Source organism: Lepidothrix coronata, unplaced genomic scaffold, assembly GCF_001604755.1.
Source record: "Lepidothrix coronata isolate B3197 unplaced genomic scaffold, Lepidothrix_coronata-1.0 Scaffold71, whole genome shotgun sequence".
Taxonomy (NCBI): domain Eukaryota; kingdom Metazoa; phylum Chordata; class Aves; order Passeriformes; family Pipridae; genus Lepidothrix; species Lepidothrix coronata.
In genome coordinates, this window is record NW_016690251.1 from 767,969 (window position 1) to 786,300 (window position 18,332).

The window sequence follows — 18,332 nt, forward strand, 5'->3', positions numbered from 1 at the left end:
CTGGGCACCCTGGGCTGACACCGAGGGGCAGCAGCCGCCGGGTCCGGGCGGCGGGAGGTGGCCGACGGGAGCGGGAAGGATGCGGAAAGAAGGGAACGAGGCTGCGGTGCTCAGGCGGGCGCTGCCAAGCCGGGCAGTGCAGCCGCCAGCTCGCAAGTCCGGGGGACAGACCGTCGCCTCTACCCTCTCCTGTGCCCCACTTGCATCACACCGACACGACTTTCACGGCCCTTGCAAAGCGTGGCACGACAAAATGCTGTTTTCTCCCTTTGTCCTTTCTCCCCCTTAGCCCCTCCACAAGAGGCACAAGGCAGTGCCTGCTGTAAATCAGGGTCAGGGTATTTGCTGGCCAGGGTGTTGTTATTCTCCAAGTTGTGGCTCTGACCCAGACTCCATTAAAAATCATTGTCTTTCGAAATGTTGACCTCTGCCTGTCTCTGGTCTTTGCAGGCAATTTCAGTCTGCAGGAAAAAACCCTGGCAACATGTAAGTAATGTATGTGCATATTTTTGACCTCTCTTGGCAAGGCTCAAGTGCAAGGCTAGAGAACCTCACTACAATTTGATATGGTTGTATTTCTGTGAGAGCCCATTTTCAGAACTTGTTCAAAGAACCAATAATTCCTAGAACTGCCACCAAAAAGCCTCAATCAACCAACCAGTGGTTGCTAAATCTTAATTTCCAACACAGCCATCATCCTTTGACGAGACAAACTACAAATTCCAATCCAACACAGAAACAAAACCTCCCACCCAGGCCTGAGCAGAGACGGTTTGGAAACCTGCGCTTCTTTGTTGGTGACGGCCTCATATTTGCTGTGTAACACAAATGTCTGTTCCTGTGTTTTCTTCTGCACCTTCTCAACCAGTGCTCTCTATCCAAAAACAACACTGCAAGTAAATATGCTTTTTACTGCTCATCTATACTACCTCCCATTTGAGACACGACAAGGAGCAGCACAAACCTTGGAGTGAGGAAGGCCCCTGATGGATGGAAGAGAGGACAACCTCATTTATAACTGATTTATGAAGTGTTTTCACATGCAGAGTGTTCCCAGAAGCTCACTCCTTAGCACCTTGACTCCCTCAACACCTCTCCCTTAACGTGCTTCTCCAGACATAGGAAGCATTTCTGCTTTGCAAAGACCAGATTTCATTGACCTGTGAGTTTTTTTAACATGACAGGGGTTGCCATTTTGATTTACTTCTCTGATTTGCAGCAGAGAAGGTCCAGATCAAACTCTTTGATGTAACAGCCATGGACACCCTGATTTTCTCACCTATCTTCACAGATGGAAGACCACTCAAGCCCCGGTGACATCTAAGGCTGTTCCAAGTGCAAAAGCAATACCACAGACAAATCTGTTAATGAACTAGCCACTCAATTTTCAAGCTAGCAGATAAACTAGAAAAGAAACCAGCTTGCACAAGCCTGAATCTTGCAGGAAACAGTAAGAAGCAATGTCAGCTTTAGAATCTGAGCAAGGTATTCCAAGAGTCCTGCTTCATGACCTTGAGGATTTCTATTTTTAAGGAAGAGTTTGTTTTGGGCCTTATTCACTGTGGCACTGAGATTTGCTTACAGTGATGGTCAAATGCAAGCTCCTTGCATTTTTCTCTTCTTTCTTTGCAGAAGAAAACTGCAGTATTGGGCCTGGACCCACCTGGCATTGGTAGCAGGGCACTTCTACAGCTGGTGAGTGTTCAAAAGAGCTTGCTGTTCATCTCTGAGACTTTGGTTTCACTTCTCTGCTGTGCAGCTCTGCATGAGCAGCCAGGCAGCACAATAGCTCTATACTCTGTATCTTCCCTTGCTCTCACTGAAAAGGCACTGCAGCAGCCTTTTCCGACCCAAACCACAAAATGTTTGTGAGGAACAAGGATTTATCTGCTCTATTGCAGCCAGTGACCCTGCAGGAATAGCAGAGGTGTGGCATGAAGGCAGGTTACATGCTGCCCAGAAGCCTGGTCCCACTGGTCCCAGCTCCTCTAAACCAGGCAAGATATTCCTGTCTAGTAGCAAAGGCGAACTGGGAAGTTCTCACTCACCCTGTGAGTGAGTGGTCCTGTCTTTCCCCAACCAAAGAGCTTATAAAAAGGCACACTGTGATAAAGAACTGTTTTGTTGGGTTTTCGGGTTTTTTTTGAGAGGGAGCTACTATGAGAAAACAAACTTATCATGAGAAAAATTACAGAGGAGAATTTACTTCCCTGGGATCGGCAGTTTGGAAATTCCTGGTGCTTATAGGGCGGCTACCATTTTGCAAGACAGAAGTGAGTCCTTGGATTTTATATATGTTTGTGCTATTTTCTTAGGAATTCTTTATTTTTGTGCTTTTCTCAGATGTTTTTCTTTAATCCAAAATAAAGTGACTTTGCTTAAAAGGCTACAGTCAGCCAAAACTGTCGTGCAGAACCTGCTATGCCAAGATCCTTTTTCTCTTTGGTCGTAGGGCACTTCTGTAATAAATTACATCACTACATTTCCTTCCTTAATTTTGTCTTTATGTCAAATCCAGCTGTAATTTTCAGTTTATTCTGGGCCCAGAGCCAGACTTTAGGACTCAACTGACTAAAAGGTAATTTTAAAAGGCAGTTCAGATTTGGGAAGGGACATGTGCTTCCTTATAGTATCTAACTCTGTAACAGAGATCTCTGTTATCTGTCTCTGTTACCCAGATCCAAAACTGCCATTTTCATCAGAGCTGCAGGAGTGTAATGTTAATGTTGCTTGCCATCCTTGAGACAGGTGACATGTGTGTATGTCTCCTGTGGGGAAATTTTGGACAATACTCCTGGGCCAGATTGCTTGGACCAGATCTCATTTTGGGGATCTAAGCTGTTTGTCTCAGCATCGTGAAGTGGTGCTGCTTTGCAGGCAGGTACCAGAAACTATCAAGCTGTTATTACACCAGTGGCATTTTGATTTGAAGGTGACAGAGACACTCCAAACGCTGTAATACTTAAGCAATGGCCAATGATTACAGTTTGCTGTTGCTCAAGAAGCTTCCTTATTCAGTAATAGCAACAGTGATGTACCCAGCACTGCAGCTGGAGATGGGGTCTGTGGGGGTTGATTGCTGCACAGATACAGAAAAGAATGCAGACATGACTTCTTACACCCTCCAGCATTACAAGGCTGTAATTAAATCCCTTTTTCTGACAAACTCTGTATAAGCCCATGGGATGAGCTGGCACTTGAAGCCTGCTGGGAGTTTGCATCAGTACACAGAACAAAAGGGGAGACGTTTCCCCACCATTTTACTGTCTGCTTATTGAATGTATCTTCAGCTCAGCTGGGTACTTCCCGGCACACAGGCTTAAAATGGAGCCTGCAGTTTTTTTGCTTCATTTCTTCAGGGGCAAATATACTGAGCCATTGATTAGGTTATTTTGGGATCATGGCATGGTACAATTGCTTGCTGTTATTCTGGCAGTCATTTCTCAGAAGCCTGTTATGCACGTTTTATAAAGCTCTACAAAAAGCAGAGCTCCCCGAGAACGTTTTACACAGCACGTTTCTGATGTGCCTTTGTGCGCAAGTTGTTTGTATCTCAGTAGCAGCCAAAGAGCCATTCAGATGTGTTGGTTGCTATAGTAATTACTTTCCTTGGGAACTAAAATAATAGCTTACAGCTCCTGCAGCTCGCTGTTGTGTAGGCTGCCTTGAACCAGAGACACTTCCATGTTGTTTTGGAGGGGGCTGGGGACTATAATGTATGCCAAGAGATAGACCTTCCTCTCTCCTTTCTATGCTTGTGCAGCTAATTTTGAATTTAACCTTTGTAGAGGATGTGCTACAGGTCTAAAGGCTCAAAAATAAAAGCAGCTTATGCAACAGTAGGACAGCTTTGCAGCTGTGGTTTCTGATGGGGCGAAGACTTGGATTTGCTTTCCATTTCTGTTACTGAAAGCTTGTGGGAGAGAGACTGAGGCTCACACTGAGACTGATGCACAGCGCTGAGGACCCTACAAAACAGTGGGTGCAGGGCTCAGAGGAGTTTCGAAAATGCCTCAGCAAGTCAAGCAGGAACATGACAAGTAGGACAGCTCTGCTTCATTCAATATTTTTTCCACTGGTGAAGTCACTACTGTAAGGACCTGCATCTCTGAAGAGGGCTCTGCATTGTCGTGGAGGAGGCACCAAACAGGAAGGCCTGTAAGTTGCTTTGGGCTGCTGGACTGACAAAACTGCAGCTCACAGCCAGATGGGCTGGCATGGCATGGCACTTGTGGATCTGCCAAGGAAGTAGAAGAAGAAAGGCAAGGGCAAGTGGCACAAGAAATTATAAGCCCGATTACCCTTCTGCATCATGAAGCAGCTGTAGGTTGACTGCAGACCACACTCATGACTCACAGGGGTTGACCTACATAAGGGTCCCAGCACCAGGAACAAGTATCAGTTTGGTTTTGCACTCAGAGGACAGCAAAAGGGGAGGAGGATATAAAAAAGGGCTTGGGGGAGGGGGGCAGGAGGAGATAAGATGAGAGGACAGAGAAAACAAATAGGGAAAGCATTTTGCCTCATGGTGCTGTCCTAGAAAATTTGCTCTCAGATGTATACATGGCTGCACTGGCAGCTGGCAGGGAGATGCCAAAGGGAGATTAGAGCATCACCTACTAAAGGCTGTGAATGCACAGCAGTTCCTGTTTGAGCAACAGCAAGAAACAGAGTCAAAGGGAAGGAGGGTGTTTGTGGAAACCACAGGGCAAAACTGGGGGCCTTCATGTGCAAGGGGGATGTGCTTGGCTTGCAGGCAGCTGGTGATAAGAACTTACTTCACACATGCAGATGTGCAGATCCATTCCCCCACTCCCCAATTTAGGCATAGCATACACAGGTTTTGTGTCTACACATCTGTGCTGCTGAAGTACAGTGCCTTACCAACAGAGCTAAAGCAACAGGGAGTTGTATGAGCATCCCCATTCTCCCCAGGCAATGCTGAATAAAGCACCCTTTGGCATGCCCACATGTTCCTATATGAGGCAACAACAGCAACACTGGTATAACTAAAGCTAGGTGACTTTTTTTATGGAGGGATAGCCCTGGAAAGCCAAGGGTGATGCTGTTGTTGCAGTAAGTGGCAGTCCGGGACTGCTCTGATGTCCCAGAACCTCGTGGAGGCAGAGAGAGCCTATGGATGCTGGGCATGGGGGCTCAGCCTGCCTTGTCTGACTGTCCCTACAGCCTGGGACAGGCTTGTTGTACCCTGCCTTCAGCTGACACTAGGCTGGTTGGAATTCAAGAGGACATGGTTTTGGTGTTCCCAAGCCCTCTTCCCCTCACAGCGCGGATGTAGCCAAGATTACTTGGGTAGTGTCTCTAAGGACAGTGCTTAAAGATCATAGAAATCCCAGGGTAAGACAGGATGATAGACTTTGTTAAGGAAATCCCTGAAAAAAATGATACAGGAAATCTGGAAGTGTTTCACTGCAAGGACTTATGGCTCTCTATTGTATTTTTAAATTTCTTTTTATGATTAGAGAGCCAAACCTTTAACTCACAACTGTCCCATTGTGCAGGCTTCAACTATGAGAACATGTAAAGTGTCTGTTCTGTATTAAACTTGTTGTGATGTTTCTTTTTTTTCTTATCTAGGAATTTCCTATGACCCTTTTATAAAGCTCTTAGGCTAAGTTTTCTGCTTTTTTATCAGAAAATTTGGCTGCGTTTTTAGTCCTGGTGGATTGTGGCATACCAAAAACTCAAAATTGTCCCTGAAGCACACCAGTAGAGACAATATTTAAGCTACAAAATCCTAAATGCAGAGGGGGAAAAAAAAGTATTTATGTGTCAAGATGCTCTAAGAACAAAAAAAGTAAATCAAAGGTATGTGAAGATAAAATTTCACAATCAGTCCAGTGTATTACTTGATTCCACAGAATGTCATCTGTCTTTGAAACAGCTGTATTCATGGTGGCCAACACCTGCACTTTTAGCAGAGTAACAAAATTTGTTTCTTTAACCACAGTGGCCTCAGATGTAGGAGAATCTTGGCTTTCCTTAAACAGGAAATCTGCAGTTGTTATGGGGACTTTAAAGCATAATTAAAAACATGATCCAAGGATGAGATACAGTCTCAAGTTACCACAAGGCGAACAAAATAGTTTAGATTGATTTAGCCACAAAAATGTGACTTCTGATCTTTAAACCATGGTTTAGGTGGGGAGCAGGTGTAATTCACGACCTTTGATTTCTAGGATTGGCAGTACTGGTCTAAAGAATGATTAATGAGAGTATTTCTGGATCACTAGATTTTTCTTTGGGTTAATTTGGGAGTCAATTTTGTTATTAATTATTTTATATTTGACATTTGCAATGACTCAGAACCTGCACTTTAGAAAGCCTTGTTATATTAAAAGCAAAAACTGCAGCTATATTAAAAATTTGGAGAGGCTGCAAAAACTTTTCTCTACTGGAGAAACCGTTTGTGCTAGGTAAGTATTATTGCCGGCATAATAACGATTTCTTCTCAGCAGCAACTATTCTCCCAGAAAGACATCATAAGATGAAAAAAATCTCCAAAGTTTGCTGTCACATGTCATTAAAATGACTTATTTCACATCACTGTATGGTAGGTAGCCTGTCTAAATGTGTGGCAACTGCTGGACAATGCATGAATGCTCCTGTGGAGTGTGAAAAGCTGAAGTGTGTCACCCGAGAAAGAGTGTCAATGGCACCCTAAGGACGCGCTTCATCAAGTGCAACTTCCTAGTCAACTCACTGGGAGCTCTAGAGGGGTAGCAAAGATGGTCCAAAGACCTTATCTGTATAAACAGCATTTCCTCAGGCAGGGAGGTTGTGCCAGACAAATGAATAGTCATGGAGTAGCTCAGGTGGTAATATGTATTGCAATTGCATAAGAGATAGCTCACTGCACATAGATACCTACCACGAGTTCACTGAGCCCGATTCCTCCACCCCCACACAGTGTTGTCATCTGTGCTGCCAGCAGCAGCAGCAGCCATGTCATTGTCACAGGTTTAGATGCTGTCAGTTAGGGCTAAGTGCAAGTGGGAATTATTTAATTTTATTTTATTTTGCTTTTCTTTCTTGTGAAGCAATACTTGGTGAACTCACCCCCTTTGTTATAGTCAAAATCCTTGTGCTAGTGTCATGCTTGGGGAGTCCAGGAAGGTGGCAAAAGTAATGCTGTAGGGAAATCACAAGGGATTTACCTCAAGGTCATTGCAGCTAACTAGGTGAAATGGTACAAAATGTTTTTTATGGCTTTAGCCACCAGAACCTTCTTTGGAATAGGCGAACATAAGCGTAGACAACATTTTAATGATAATCAATAGAACTAATCCTGATGTACCACATACAGCAGAACTGCTTTTTTCTTACAAAGTATCTGTGCTGTATAATGTGCATTAAACCACTGCCCAAGCAAAGACATATATAAGAGGTTGGTTTGTGCTCTGGGGCTGTAGCATCTCCCACCCACACAAGGATAGGGAAACATCTGTTCTGCACCCAGTCTCACCCTGTAGACATTTTTTCTTACCAGTCAGATCAAAATCCATCACCAGTTTGCATTCCTGTCACTGCAAGCAAAGCAGTCCAGTGGTGCTGCACCATCCTGAATGGAAACAAAGGAGATCAAGGTTAGAAACAGAACACCATAACTCGTAGGAAAGCACCTGGCTCTCAGACATTCTCTCACTTAGATACTGAACCTTATGCTCCAGTTAAGTTTTCACCATTGAAGAGCAAAATACAAACCACAGAACTTCAATTAAACTACTATATTAGCAAATAATATCCTTTCTGGTAGCTCTGGTAGCTCTTCACAAGTGCTTACCAAGTGGTGATTCTGAGAAGCAACCCCTGCTTCACAAATTAAGCACTGATCATTTCTAGGAAGTGTTGCCTAATATAAATCCAGAATTGTGAGCCATTCCTCCTTTGGGGATGCAACACTCAGGAACAAAAAAATGCTTCATTTAAAATGAAGCAGCTATTTTAAGACAGGGAGGACAGTCCTGGTATCTGGATACAACTTTCCCCACAGATGGCAGTTCAGGTTGTAAGCAAAGATCAGACCTGGCTAAGGGCATGATTTGTGTCCACAGAACAGGAAAAGCTTTTGACCTCCTCAGCAGGACAGGCTGTCCCAGGATTGGAGCATTACACTGAAAGGTAGCTAGGGCCTTTGGAGGCCATGTTGGTCAGCCCTCTTTTCTCTCCACACACCCCAATGTCCTGCTCGCTCCTCATGATTCTGTGTCCACATTTCCTGAGCCAGGCAGGACAAGGAAGTTGCCTGGGTTTCTTTCAGAGCACTTGACTATGCACAGGGCACAGCCAATGTGTGTAGCACATCCACATCTCCTGGACATGCCAACAATCCAGCAACCTGCCAGCAAAAGGAAGACATTTTGGAACTGCAGTTATTTAATGCTACAGCCACAAAGAAGCAAAGCCATCCCTTGATGGGGATGTGAATATTCTGTTACAGTGTTTAAACAACAAATGGAGTCTACTGTTCATGCAGAAAAAAGTGATCTGAACCAGAGAGAGGAATTACTGGCTAGACAGATACGTTACACTGTCCACCCAATGCTGGTAACCAAACAAACCATAAAGGTAAAAAAGCACCACCCACATAGGGGCCCCATACCTGGGGAAGAGCCGCGACTCTGGGACTTTTATCTTTGCTGTGGCTGAACGGTGCAAACAAGTGTAGTGGCTCTTGTCTGCTGGTGTATCTCTGCTGTATTCAAGTCTGAAAATCCCACAGGATGACCTGTCAGGTTGCCTTTTTATCCTTTTAACAGAGGGTAATCACACATGCTGTATATAACAAAGAAAAAGAATAAAGCATGCAAAGTCAAAAACATACATAATGGAAAATGCCAAGATGAAAGTTTCAAATGCAAGCTGATTTGGTCCATCATGCCTAACTTGTTGTGATAAGTACTTTTATTTTACAGCCACTGATCCATTTGCTCATGGGGCCTCAGCCTCACTTGGTGTACTGAGCAGGCTGTGCCCAGATAGCTCAGTTTTTGCTTTCCTCCCACTCAGACAGGGAGCCCAGAGCTCCTCAGCTCATCGCTGGTAAAACTGACTTGTTTTCTTTTGAGTATTTTTCACTGCTGTAGGGAAGTGCATCACTGCCATGTGAGCGAGCAGCTGCTGCAGTCTGCTGCAGGGGTAGAAGACTGACATGTAGACAGATTTTGTACAGATGTGTTCTGGCCATACACTTTTCAAGGGACCATTTGAAATGCTTAAGGCCCGATTTCACAGATAATGCAATTTTATTTTGCACTCGGTTCTGAAAACCAATTCTGAGGTTGCCAGCTCACGTGTAAGAAGATGAGCTAAAAACAATGACTGATGGTAAGCAACTGGTTTAAGTAACTTGCCTATATTACATTGTATGAAGAGAAAGCAGTGTCATCACTTTTAAGCTCCTTGTGTATGTGTGCATCTATGTGCACAATGACTCTATATATAGACAGAAACATAGTGGTAATGAACAAAAACATTTGAAAACTTTGTGTCAGGTGATCCAAAAGAAAACCCGAGATCTCCTTTTGTGATTTTATGGATTTTGTACTTGAACTGACTACTGTTGGGTTGCCCCTGGCATGGAAACATTTAAAAATCATGCTTTTCAGGTGCAATCAAAGGAATTAATTTTTTTTTTCAGAAGTACTCATTAGACAGAGATAAACTTCTCTAAGTTTACTTAGAGAACTAAAACTTGGAGTTATTTGGAGTCTGATGCCTTAAGAAACAATAAATACCCCAGTATTTGTGATCCTTTTGGAAGTGCTGGCAACAATGCAAGGCTTGGTGATTCTGCCATGTAAGGCAATGTAAGTCCTTACTGGTCAGTGGATCTGACCTCTACCACAGCTGTTTATCGACCCAAGCATACACCAATTTAGGTATTCAAGCCAGTGTCAAATATGTTGAGCAGTCACGGTTTCTCTTGACAACAACTAGTGTATCACATGCTTAGTACTACCAAGCTTTGGTTTCAGAAGTCTTACAATGAGTACCCAGACATAGGGGTCTCTAGGCTGATGGTGGATTGAAAAGAGTAGCAAGTAGCAAGGAGAAGCAAGCACTGTCCAGCCCAGAGGAGAGCATGGACAAATCAGAAAGAAAATAATAAAATAATTAAAACTGAGAAGCAATTCCCAGTTTGGTTTGCCCAGGTATATTGGTGTTTTCACCATCCCTCTGCAACTGAGGCAGAGGCAACTTCCAGCAGGAGGGTGGTCAGAGCACTCATTTCTTAAACTGCTGAGACTAAACTCCCAAGAAGGAACAAAAACCCTGAAAGTGTAATGCTTTAGCATTGTAAGACACATTCCTCCTACAGTGAGCTAATAGCTTAATGTAATGTAAATTACAGTAAAGGATGTAAGAAAGGCAGGGCACAAAAGGAAGAGGAGAGAAAATTGTACTGGTAACAACATGTAATTCCAAACTATGAGTGTAATTATGCGATTTAAATTTCTGCAGGGTTTGGGGATTTTTCTTCATATCATTGTTCTGCTCTTTCTGTAATTATGTGGTTATACTCGACTGTACAGTGGCAAGAAATAAAACTAATTGCTGTTCTTATTGGAGGGTAGCGGACTGAAACCATGACTTCTGTTTATCACCTCCAGGTAACAAAAATTGTATGAAAAGAACTCTTTCAGGCAGCATTAGCATCTTTCTTCTCTCTCTCTCTCTCTTTTATACAAAAGCAGCAGGTCTGACGAGCAACATAACAGTGAAATCTGTCTGCTGAGTCAGATGCTCAGTTACAAACTTACATAATTGGAGTGTATTTCCATATTCCCTCCCTCCTTTCCTACCCACGAGGCACAGGCAGAAAAAAGGACTGCTCCAAGGATGCTCACAGTAGTGAGCAAGGAAGCCTCAATGTCACAAGTTAAAAAAGTAAAACATCTTAACATCTCCACATATAATTAAATACTGTACTAAGTCAGCAAAGCAGGGTCTGCTACGCAGGGGCACTAGAACCCATATACTGCACAGAGGCATCCTGAAACTCTGCTGTTTCTGGGAACACTCAGTAAATAAGAATTTGGTTAAACAGTATGTCACAGGAACACACAGGATGGTTTTGGGTTGGAAGGGACCTTAAAGATCATCTCGTTCCAAACCTTTATGGAGACCATGGAAAGGCCTGGTGTCATTTCTCCATTTTCAGAAAAGTACTTCTAAGTACATGGAGGATATTATTAAAGAAAATCTAATTATTGCAGCATTTCAATGCCATTTTCTGACTCTGGTACATTCTGTGATTTCTCAGGCTGTTACTTTTTGCAATGTTATGGTGTAAATGTCTGCTAAAATCCCACAGCTCTACCACATAAAACTAATTTACTAGAAACTTCATCTGATGAGTAAGCAGAAATATCAGTAGTGTATTTGGAAAGAAGTGCTTTATGTTCATAGATGGCATGTTCCTCATTGACTGTTTCAACCTACAACAGATGTGTGCACAGCTTCAGCCCTGTGGACTGTACGCTCTCAAAGTTGCAATGCTCTTTGTTAAAAAATAGGTACAAGTATAAGAAATACTGAAAGAAAAACATAAACTAAGAAACAAAGACCAAAGAGAAAATGAGAAGGTGAGAAACACAGCAAATTCAGTTAAATCAAGTGTATGTGCTTGAAGATAAGGTGATTAGATGAGCTGAGAGATGCAGATTCAAATCATGCCAGGCAGAATGGGAAACTGAACCTCCTCCTACTTCTTGGAGGAGTGCCTTTACTACTGGGTTTCAGAATAACAGAAAATGTGTAAACAACACTATCTGCTTTGTTTTCTAGCTTTCAAAGCCTACAAGTACCATTTCAGATTGAACAACATGTTTTATTTGATAGGTATGGGGCTTTGGGTTTTTCCACACACACACACCAAAAGAAGAAGAAAATAATAGCATTTACTTTGGCTGTCTTCTGAATCATTTCCCTCCCTCCTATTTGGCTGCTCAAGTGAAAAAGCAATCATATATCCATTCTCCAGTGATCTACTTCAAGCAAGGTTCCACTCCACATCCATCTTGGTTTGGCAGCCACAGCTGCAGAAACTAATTCAGCTAGAAAGTCCTGTAAGCCATTTATAACATTGGGAGTCTTCTTGCCATGCCTCCATTCACAAAGAAGTCTTCTCCCAGACAAACTGGCAAGACACAGATTGGATAGGTGGTCTGCAAGATGGGTAGAAAATTGGCTAACAGGCTGCACTCAGAGGATGGTGATTAATGTTTTTAACTTGGGTTGGCAACCTCTCACAAGTGCCCTCCCCCGATTGACATTGGGCTCCATGCTGTCCATCTTCACAATGATTTGGATGATGGGGGTTGAAAGCAGCTTCATCAAGTTTACTGATGACACTAAACTGGGTGGTGAGGACAACCTGCCCTATGAGGAAAGACTGAAGGAGTTAGGTCTCATCTCTCTGAAGGAGAGAAAGCTTGGGGGCAGGGGGCTAATCTCAATATACCTCAATATATCTCAATCACTCTTCACAAAGAGCCACACGGAGAAGACAAGGAGCAACATGAATTTTTTTACAGTAAGAACAACCAGTGACTGGAACCCAGGAATGTGACGGTAGAGTCCCCGTCATGGGAGGTTTCCATGCTGCTACTGGACAGTGTGTTAGATAACCTCATCTAGGCTCCCTCCCATAAAAGTTGGACCAATGATTTTTCCAGCTCCCTTCCAGCCTGGGCTGTTGGATGGTTGTACGATTCTCTGCACACACGCAGAGAATGGGCTCCCAGAGCCACCTTCGGTAACATCGCCCTGAAAAGGAACCTGAGCAGACCTACCATTTGCCAGCACACAGACCTGCGTGCAGCACAATGTGAGGTGTGCAAGCAAGTCTAATGCTCACCGGGCTCGCAGGGATCGCACAAAGTGCGCTGCTGTTTCTCACCGGTGGACACCGGACCCCATCGGCCCACTTGAACTTCTTGCAAGGGGCCGAGGGCCAGGTATGGGTGCTCAGGAGCGGCCTCATAGCTCCCCGAAGCCTCCGTGACCTTGGCAACTCGCGGATGCCGTGGCCCTCGCAGCCGGGACACGCCGGCCGCGCCGGGGCCCGCGTCCTCCGCCGCCCAATCAGCTCAGTGGCTCCGGGAAGCAGACAAAGGCGGCGGGGCCTGCAAGAGGCGGCGGTGGGCAAGGAAAAGGCCGCCGATCCGGAGGCGCTGTGCGGGCGCCCGGAGCCCCTCAGGCCGTCCCCGCTGCCACCGCCTTCCCCCGCCCGACCCTGAGGCACGGCGGGGGGCGGGGCCGGGTCCGCCTCACCGCGCGCTGATGGGCTCGCTCCCCGCCCAATCGCCGCCGCTCTGGCTCATGATGGACATCCCCGCTGACCTATCGCCGCGACGCGCTCGCTCCCTCCCCGGTTGGGAGCCAATCGCGACACCGGTGGCGGGCGGGGGGCGGGGCCCGGCGCGGGGCGGGCCGTGTGTGGGGCCGGGGCGCAGAGCATCGCTCGGGGTCGGCGGTGCCGCCGGCTCTGTCCCTGCTCCCGCGTCTCTCTCATCGCCCGCCGCCCCTTCCCGCCCCTTCCCTTCCCTCCCCTCCTCTCCCGCGGCCATGTCGTCGCCGTCGTCCGGGGAGCGGTACGAGGAGGAAGAGGAGGAGGAGGAGGACGGCGCCTACGAGAGCCAGGCCAAGCGGCTGAAGCCCAGCGCCGCCGCCGAGGAGGGCGAGATCGAGTACAGCGGCGCGGAGGAGAGCGAGGGCCGGCGGGATAAGCCCCCCGCGCCGCGCGGCGGCGGCGGCTTCTCGGGCGGGGTGAGGAGGGACGCGGGGCCGGCGGGCGGGGGGCGTCTCCCCTCAAGATGCGGGCGGGGGGAGGGGGCCCGTCCGGCCCGTCCCGCCCCTCCCGCGAGCGAGGCCGCGCCCGCCCCCGGCGCTGCTGCCCCGGCGGGGGGGCCCTGCCCGCGAGGGGGGGCCGGGGGGCTTCGCGAGGCCTTCCCGGGGTCGGGGCCACCCAGGATATGGAGGCGCTCCGGGCCGGGAATGGCGGGGGGCGCCCGGATGGGTCCTCTGCTCCGCAGACGTGCTCTTGTTCCTCGCCGGAGCTGCCCGCGTGAAGGGGCTGAGCCTGCGGATGGATGGATGGATGGATGGATGGATGGATGAATGGATGGATGGATGTGAGGGATTTGGGGTCTGAGACTCAGGGATTGCCGGTGTTCCCGTGGGCAGCTGGGTTGCCTTTAGGGGAGTATCGCCATTGCAAATTTTGTGCCTGCCCTGTTGCTGATCGTAACTATAGAAACATGGGGGGATGTGTTGAAACCAAGGCAGAGGGTACCTTTCATCCTTCCGCTTTACCTTTGTGTCTGGCAGCGTACAGTGATAAGGCTGCTCATAAACGATTGCCTCCTTTTTAAATTCATTTGTATTTCTACTTTCTTCCTCCCCCACGAGCGCTGCTATAAGCACGCTGGTTCACTATATTTTGTTTTTTGCGACTTACCTTTTCTTCATGAATATGCATTTAAGTATCAAGATATCCTCGAGCCATGAATTTGGGCTAACAACACTTTTGTGTCTGCTGTTTGATTCCTTAACTAACTGTCCGTCTGATTGTGACCATTTTTCTTCTTGACGACTCTTTCTGTTTCTTACTTGAACAAACCAGATCAAGAAAACATCAGTTTAAAGGCAGACCTCGACATTTAGAATACCTGTTTTATGGTTTGTTAAAATGAACTTGCTTAGCACTGGGATAAGTTAGTGAGAGAGCATTTGCTGTTGCCATTTCTCCATCAGTTAAATCTTTTGATGGAGAGGGTACCTGCTCAATTTGTTGTTGTGGTTTAACCCTTGCCTACAACTAAGCACCACACAGCCTCTCACACCTTCTCCCCCCCGCCCCGGTCTGATGGGGGAGAGAATCAGAAGGGTACAAGTGAGAAAACTCAGAATGTCCCCTCTTCCTTCTTCTTCCCTCACTTTATATGCTGAGCATGATGTCATACAGTTTGGGATATCCCTTAGGTCAGCTGAGGTCACCTCTCTTGGCTGTGGTCACTGATGGAGCTGGTAGAAGAAGCAGAGAAAACCTTGGTTCTGTGCAGTAAGCACTGCTCAGCAGTAAGGAAGACGTGTCTGTATTTAATCAACACTGTTTCCAGCACAAATACAAATTATATCTCATACTACAATGCAGAAAATTAACTTCGCCCCAGCCAAATGTAGCACATTATTACAAAAGTTCCCTGATAAACTGCAACAAAATACATCTCTGGAGAGAACTATTTTAGTTCTCCAGTTTCTTGTGATGCAGCATCGTCTCTGTTGCAGTCAAGACTTAGCAATGGCTACTGTCTTAAAGGCCAGTTCTGAATGGAATCCATATACTTGCTTAAGCTATCTTGAAATTTTGTTGTGTAGGAGAGCTGGACATCCTGCAGTGAGTGTTTCAAGTTGCAACAAGATTCTGCTCTGGCCTTTCCTCTTTTCTGCATTACTTTATGAAATCAACTAGTTCTTACCTTTGTCTTTTTCCTTCTTTCTGGGTTCTGGCTCAGAGTGTCTTCATGATGTATCAGTATCTCATTTTATCTGAGTTACTGTGCAGTAATGCTGCCCTGCCCCTTTAGATAATGAGAGTATGGAGTATGAAACTTTACATTTAGGCTCTCAAGAATGGCATGTGCTGAGTCTTGTGAGTAAAGAAACTGAAGCAAATGTGTAGCAGGTCAAGAACATGAGGGTTTTTAGGCAGCTTGTTGTGTCAGTTGTAGTGTACCTCAAGGAGGTACGTGGTCTGTGGGGATTTATTGGCAAAGCTATGTTCCCAGATTCACTACTGGAGAGGCAGAAGTTGTCTTGATAGTAGAAATCAAACTAGTTTTTTAAAAATAAGCTATAACATCAAGTGGATATATGAAAAATGAATGACTGAGTGCTTTTGTTAGTAATTTTTGTGAAGCATTTAATAGCAAAATGCCAGCATCTATTAAATAGAGTTGGTACGAATTTTCATTATTTTTTTTTCTCTAGTAGGTACAAAACTGTACAGGAAACTTACTTATTCTGTGACATATCTTATTAATTTTTCTACAGGGAAATGTTCTCAGCTTATAAAAGTTGTATGGGGTTCAGACATACAAGATGAAGGTAGGCTGAGAGGAAGGAATAAGTGGAAGTATCCTGGATTGCTCAGAAGAGAGCAGAAAAAGAATAAGTAGGAGGAACTATAGAGAATGAGGAACTAGGAGGAGAAATGGGAAAATGGATGACCAGGGTAAAAAGAGTGGTAGGAGTCTGGTAGCCTCACTGTTTGATTTTTTTTTTTTATTTTCCCCTGACATATGCCCTGGAATATCAGTGAACTGTACACTCATGGATTAAATGCACCTGTTGTATAAAAGCTCTTTTGTGGTAGGACCCTGCTGAGCAGGTTGGTGGGGTCTCCTTCCTGGGCTATATTTATTGTTGTGGCAGTTTCCTGTTCTGGGATTGTTTCGTTTGGCTGAATAAGACTTTCACGTGGACACTTCTCATAACCCAGATGTGTACCCTCTTCTTCATGGCTCATCTCCAGGCTGAGGAGCATGGAGAGCCAGGAACAGACCAGAATGTTGACCAGAGAAAGAGCAGGATGTGTTCTTGCAGAAATATTCAGTGAGGGAGAGTATGATTTGGAAGAAGGACCCTTATAGAGGCAGTGTTGAATGGTAGTGAGGCTTTGGCAGAGGAATCAGAATTGCAGTGTAGCAGAGTGTCAGGACAGTGGGAAAATGTGGGCTAAGAGCTGTGTTTAAGGGAGTTGAGGGGGCCTTTCAGCTCCATCCCCTCTCCTTCCCTTAAATTTCAGTTTTATTGATTAATGTTTTATTTATACAACCTGTAACATCCACTTCATCGCTGTCTCTAACATACCTATTCTTAAATGTTTCTGTGAGGTAGGGAAGATCTATTATACCTGTTTTTACAGTTGGGGAAGTGAGATGTGGTGTTTGAATACACAAACATAACTACGAGCTACCGCAAGGTAAGATAGGGACGTAAATGTGCAGCTTCTCATCCGCTCTGTTGAAACTTCCTGGGCAGTGTTCTTGCCTGGTGGTAAGTGGAAGGCAGCTCTCTTTGCAACTCAGTTGCTTGGTGATTGTCACAGACAGTGTGGTAACAGCAGCTGGATGCAATGAATTCAGATCTTGACCTATTTTCCAGTGACTTGTTCAAGTATCTGTTTCTTAAATGAAGTACATCCTAGAAATTGGTTTTGGAGTAAGTGTAAGTCATCTTCCCTCCGTTGTCCTCTCTCTCAAAAAAAGTAACCATTACCTTCAGGCTAGTTCTTCTTCCAGTATCTCGGGTTGAATCTCCTGATCACACTGTGTTGTGAGGGGTTTTGTTTTAGGGTGGTGTTTGCTTGGCTTTTGTTTTTGGTTAGTTTTTTTTTTTTTTTTGAAGGATGTTCAGATTGTGCTGAGCAGAGAGGAAAATATAATAGACTATTTCATTTGGAAGGGACTTGCATCAATCATCTAGTCCAACTCCCTGACCACTTCAGGGCAAATTCAGAATTGGCAGAGAGCTGATATTCTGTTCTGTAGCAGTTGAAATCATTAAAAGGGTAGAATGCTAGGAAGAAGTATGCATTAAACAAGAGAAATGATACCCAAACTCGTCATCCAAAATGAAACTAAACTGTCAGGTAGACTTCCAGAGTATGGGGTCATCAGACCACTCCCCGTGGGCAGTGCTGAGATTATCAGGAAATGTGTTGTGTACCTTCTCTTTGCCTTTTTAGTGCAATAATTTTAGCTACCTGTGTTATTCTGCAAGGTAGTTGGATGCAGATCAGTCCATAATTAGGCATTCATGAAGTTTTGGGCACTTATATACTTACTAAGCAACCTTTTAGGGCTTCCCCCCTCGGCCTCCAGTTCTGTCATATTTATAAAAGAAATTTCAAAGCAATTAAGAGGCATGCAGAGAGAGGAAAAAAGTTGAGAGTGAATAGGATAATCTGAATGGTGAGAAATTAAATAACAATATATTTAGGTACCTGGGGGAGAGAATATGAGAGAGGAGTGCCATCCTTGTGCAGTAAGGAAAAAAAAGAGAGATGGAGGAGGTAAGCAGTGAAAAGATAAAGAAGCAGATGCTCAAAAAAGGTATTACAAATTAGTAGGACTAATGTGAGTATACTGACTGGAAAGCATCTGGAGAAAGGGCAAAGGACGCATTTTTATGCAAACAGTTGGTGAAAAAGTTCCAGTGTAGAATTGATGAGCAAGAAAGACATCCTCCTAGAGCCCATGATTACTTTCTTCTTTTTTGGAATGGCAGATAATAATTAGTTG

At 45.1% G+C, this 18,332-nt stretch overlaps 1 protein-coding gene and 2 long non-coding RNA genes across 4 annotated transcripts in view; 1 reads left to right on the forward strand and 2 right to left on the reverse strand.

Annotated features, from left to right (window-relative positions):
• Positions 1-7,020: 7,020 nt before the first annotated feature.
• Positions 7,021-7,582, reverse strand: LOC108499293. Its single transcript, XR_001875500.1, has 2 exons — positions 7,508-7,582; positions 7,021-7,152 (listed from the first exon to the last, which is right to left on the reverse strand). It is a non-coding gene; the product is annotated as an uncharacterized LOC108499293 (long non-coding RNA).
• A 576-nt stretch (positions 7,583-8,158) lies between these two features.
• On the reverse strand, positions 8,159-13,193 carry LOC108499292. The gene is made up of 3 exons (XR_001875499.1): positions 12,884-13,193; positions 8,624-8,796; positions 8,159-8,359 (listed from the first exon to the last, which is right to left on the reverse strand). It is a non-coding gene; the product is annotated as an uncharacterized LOC108499292 (long non-coding RNA).
• A 269-nt stretch (positions 13,194-13,462) lies between these two features.
• Positions 13,463-18,332, forward strand: part of HNRNPLL (heterogeneous nuclear ribonucleoprotein L like) — a 28,517-nt gene continuing 23,647 nt past the window's right edge. For both annotated transcript variants that reach the window (XM_017818939.1, XM_017818940.1), the window contains exon 1: positions 13,463-13,794. In XM_017818939.1, the coding sequence (XP_017674428.1) occupies positions 13,594-13,794 (201 nt within the window). In that variant the 5' untranslated portion in view covers positions 13,463-13,593. The remainder of the gene's footprint in view (positions 13,795-18,332) is intronic.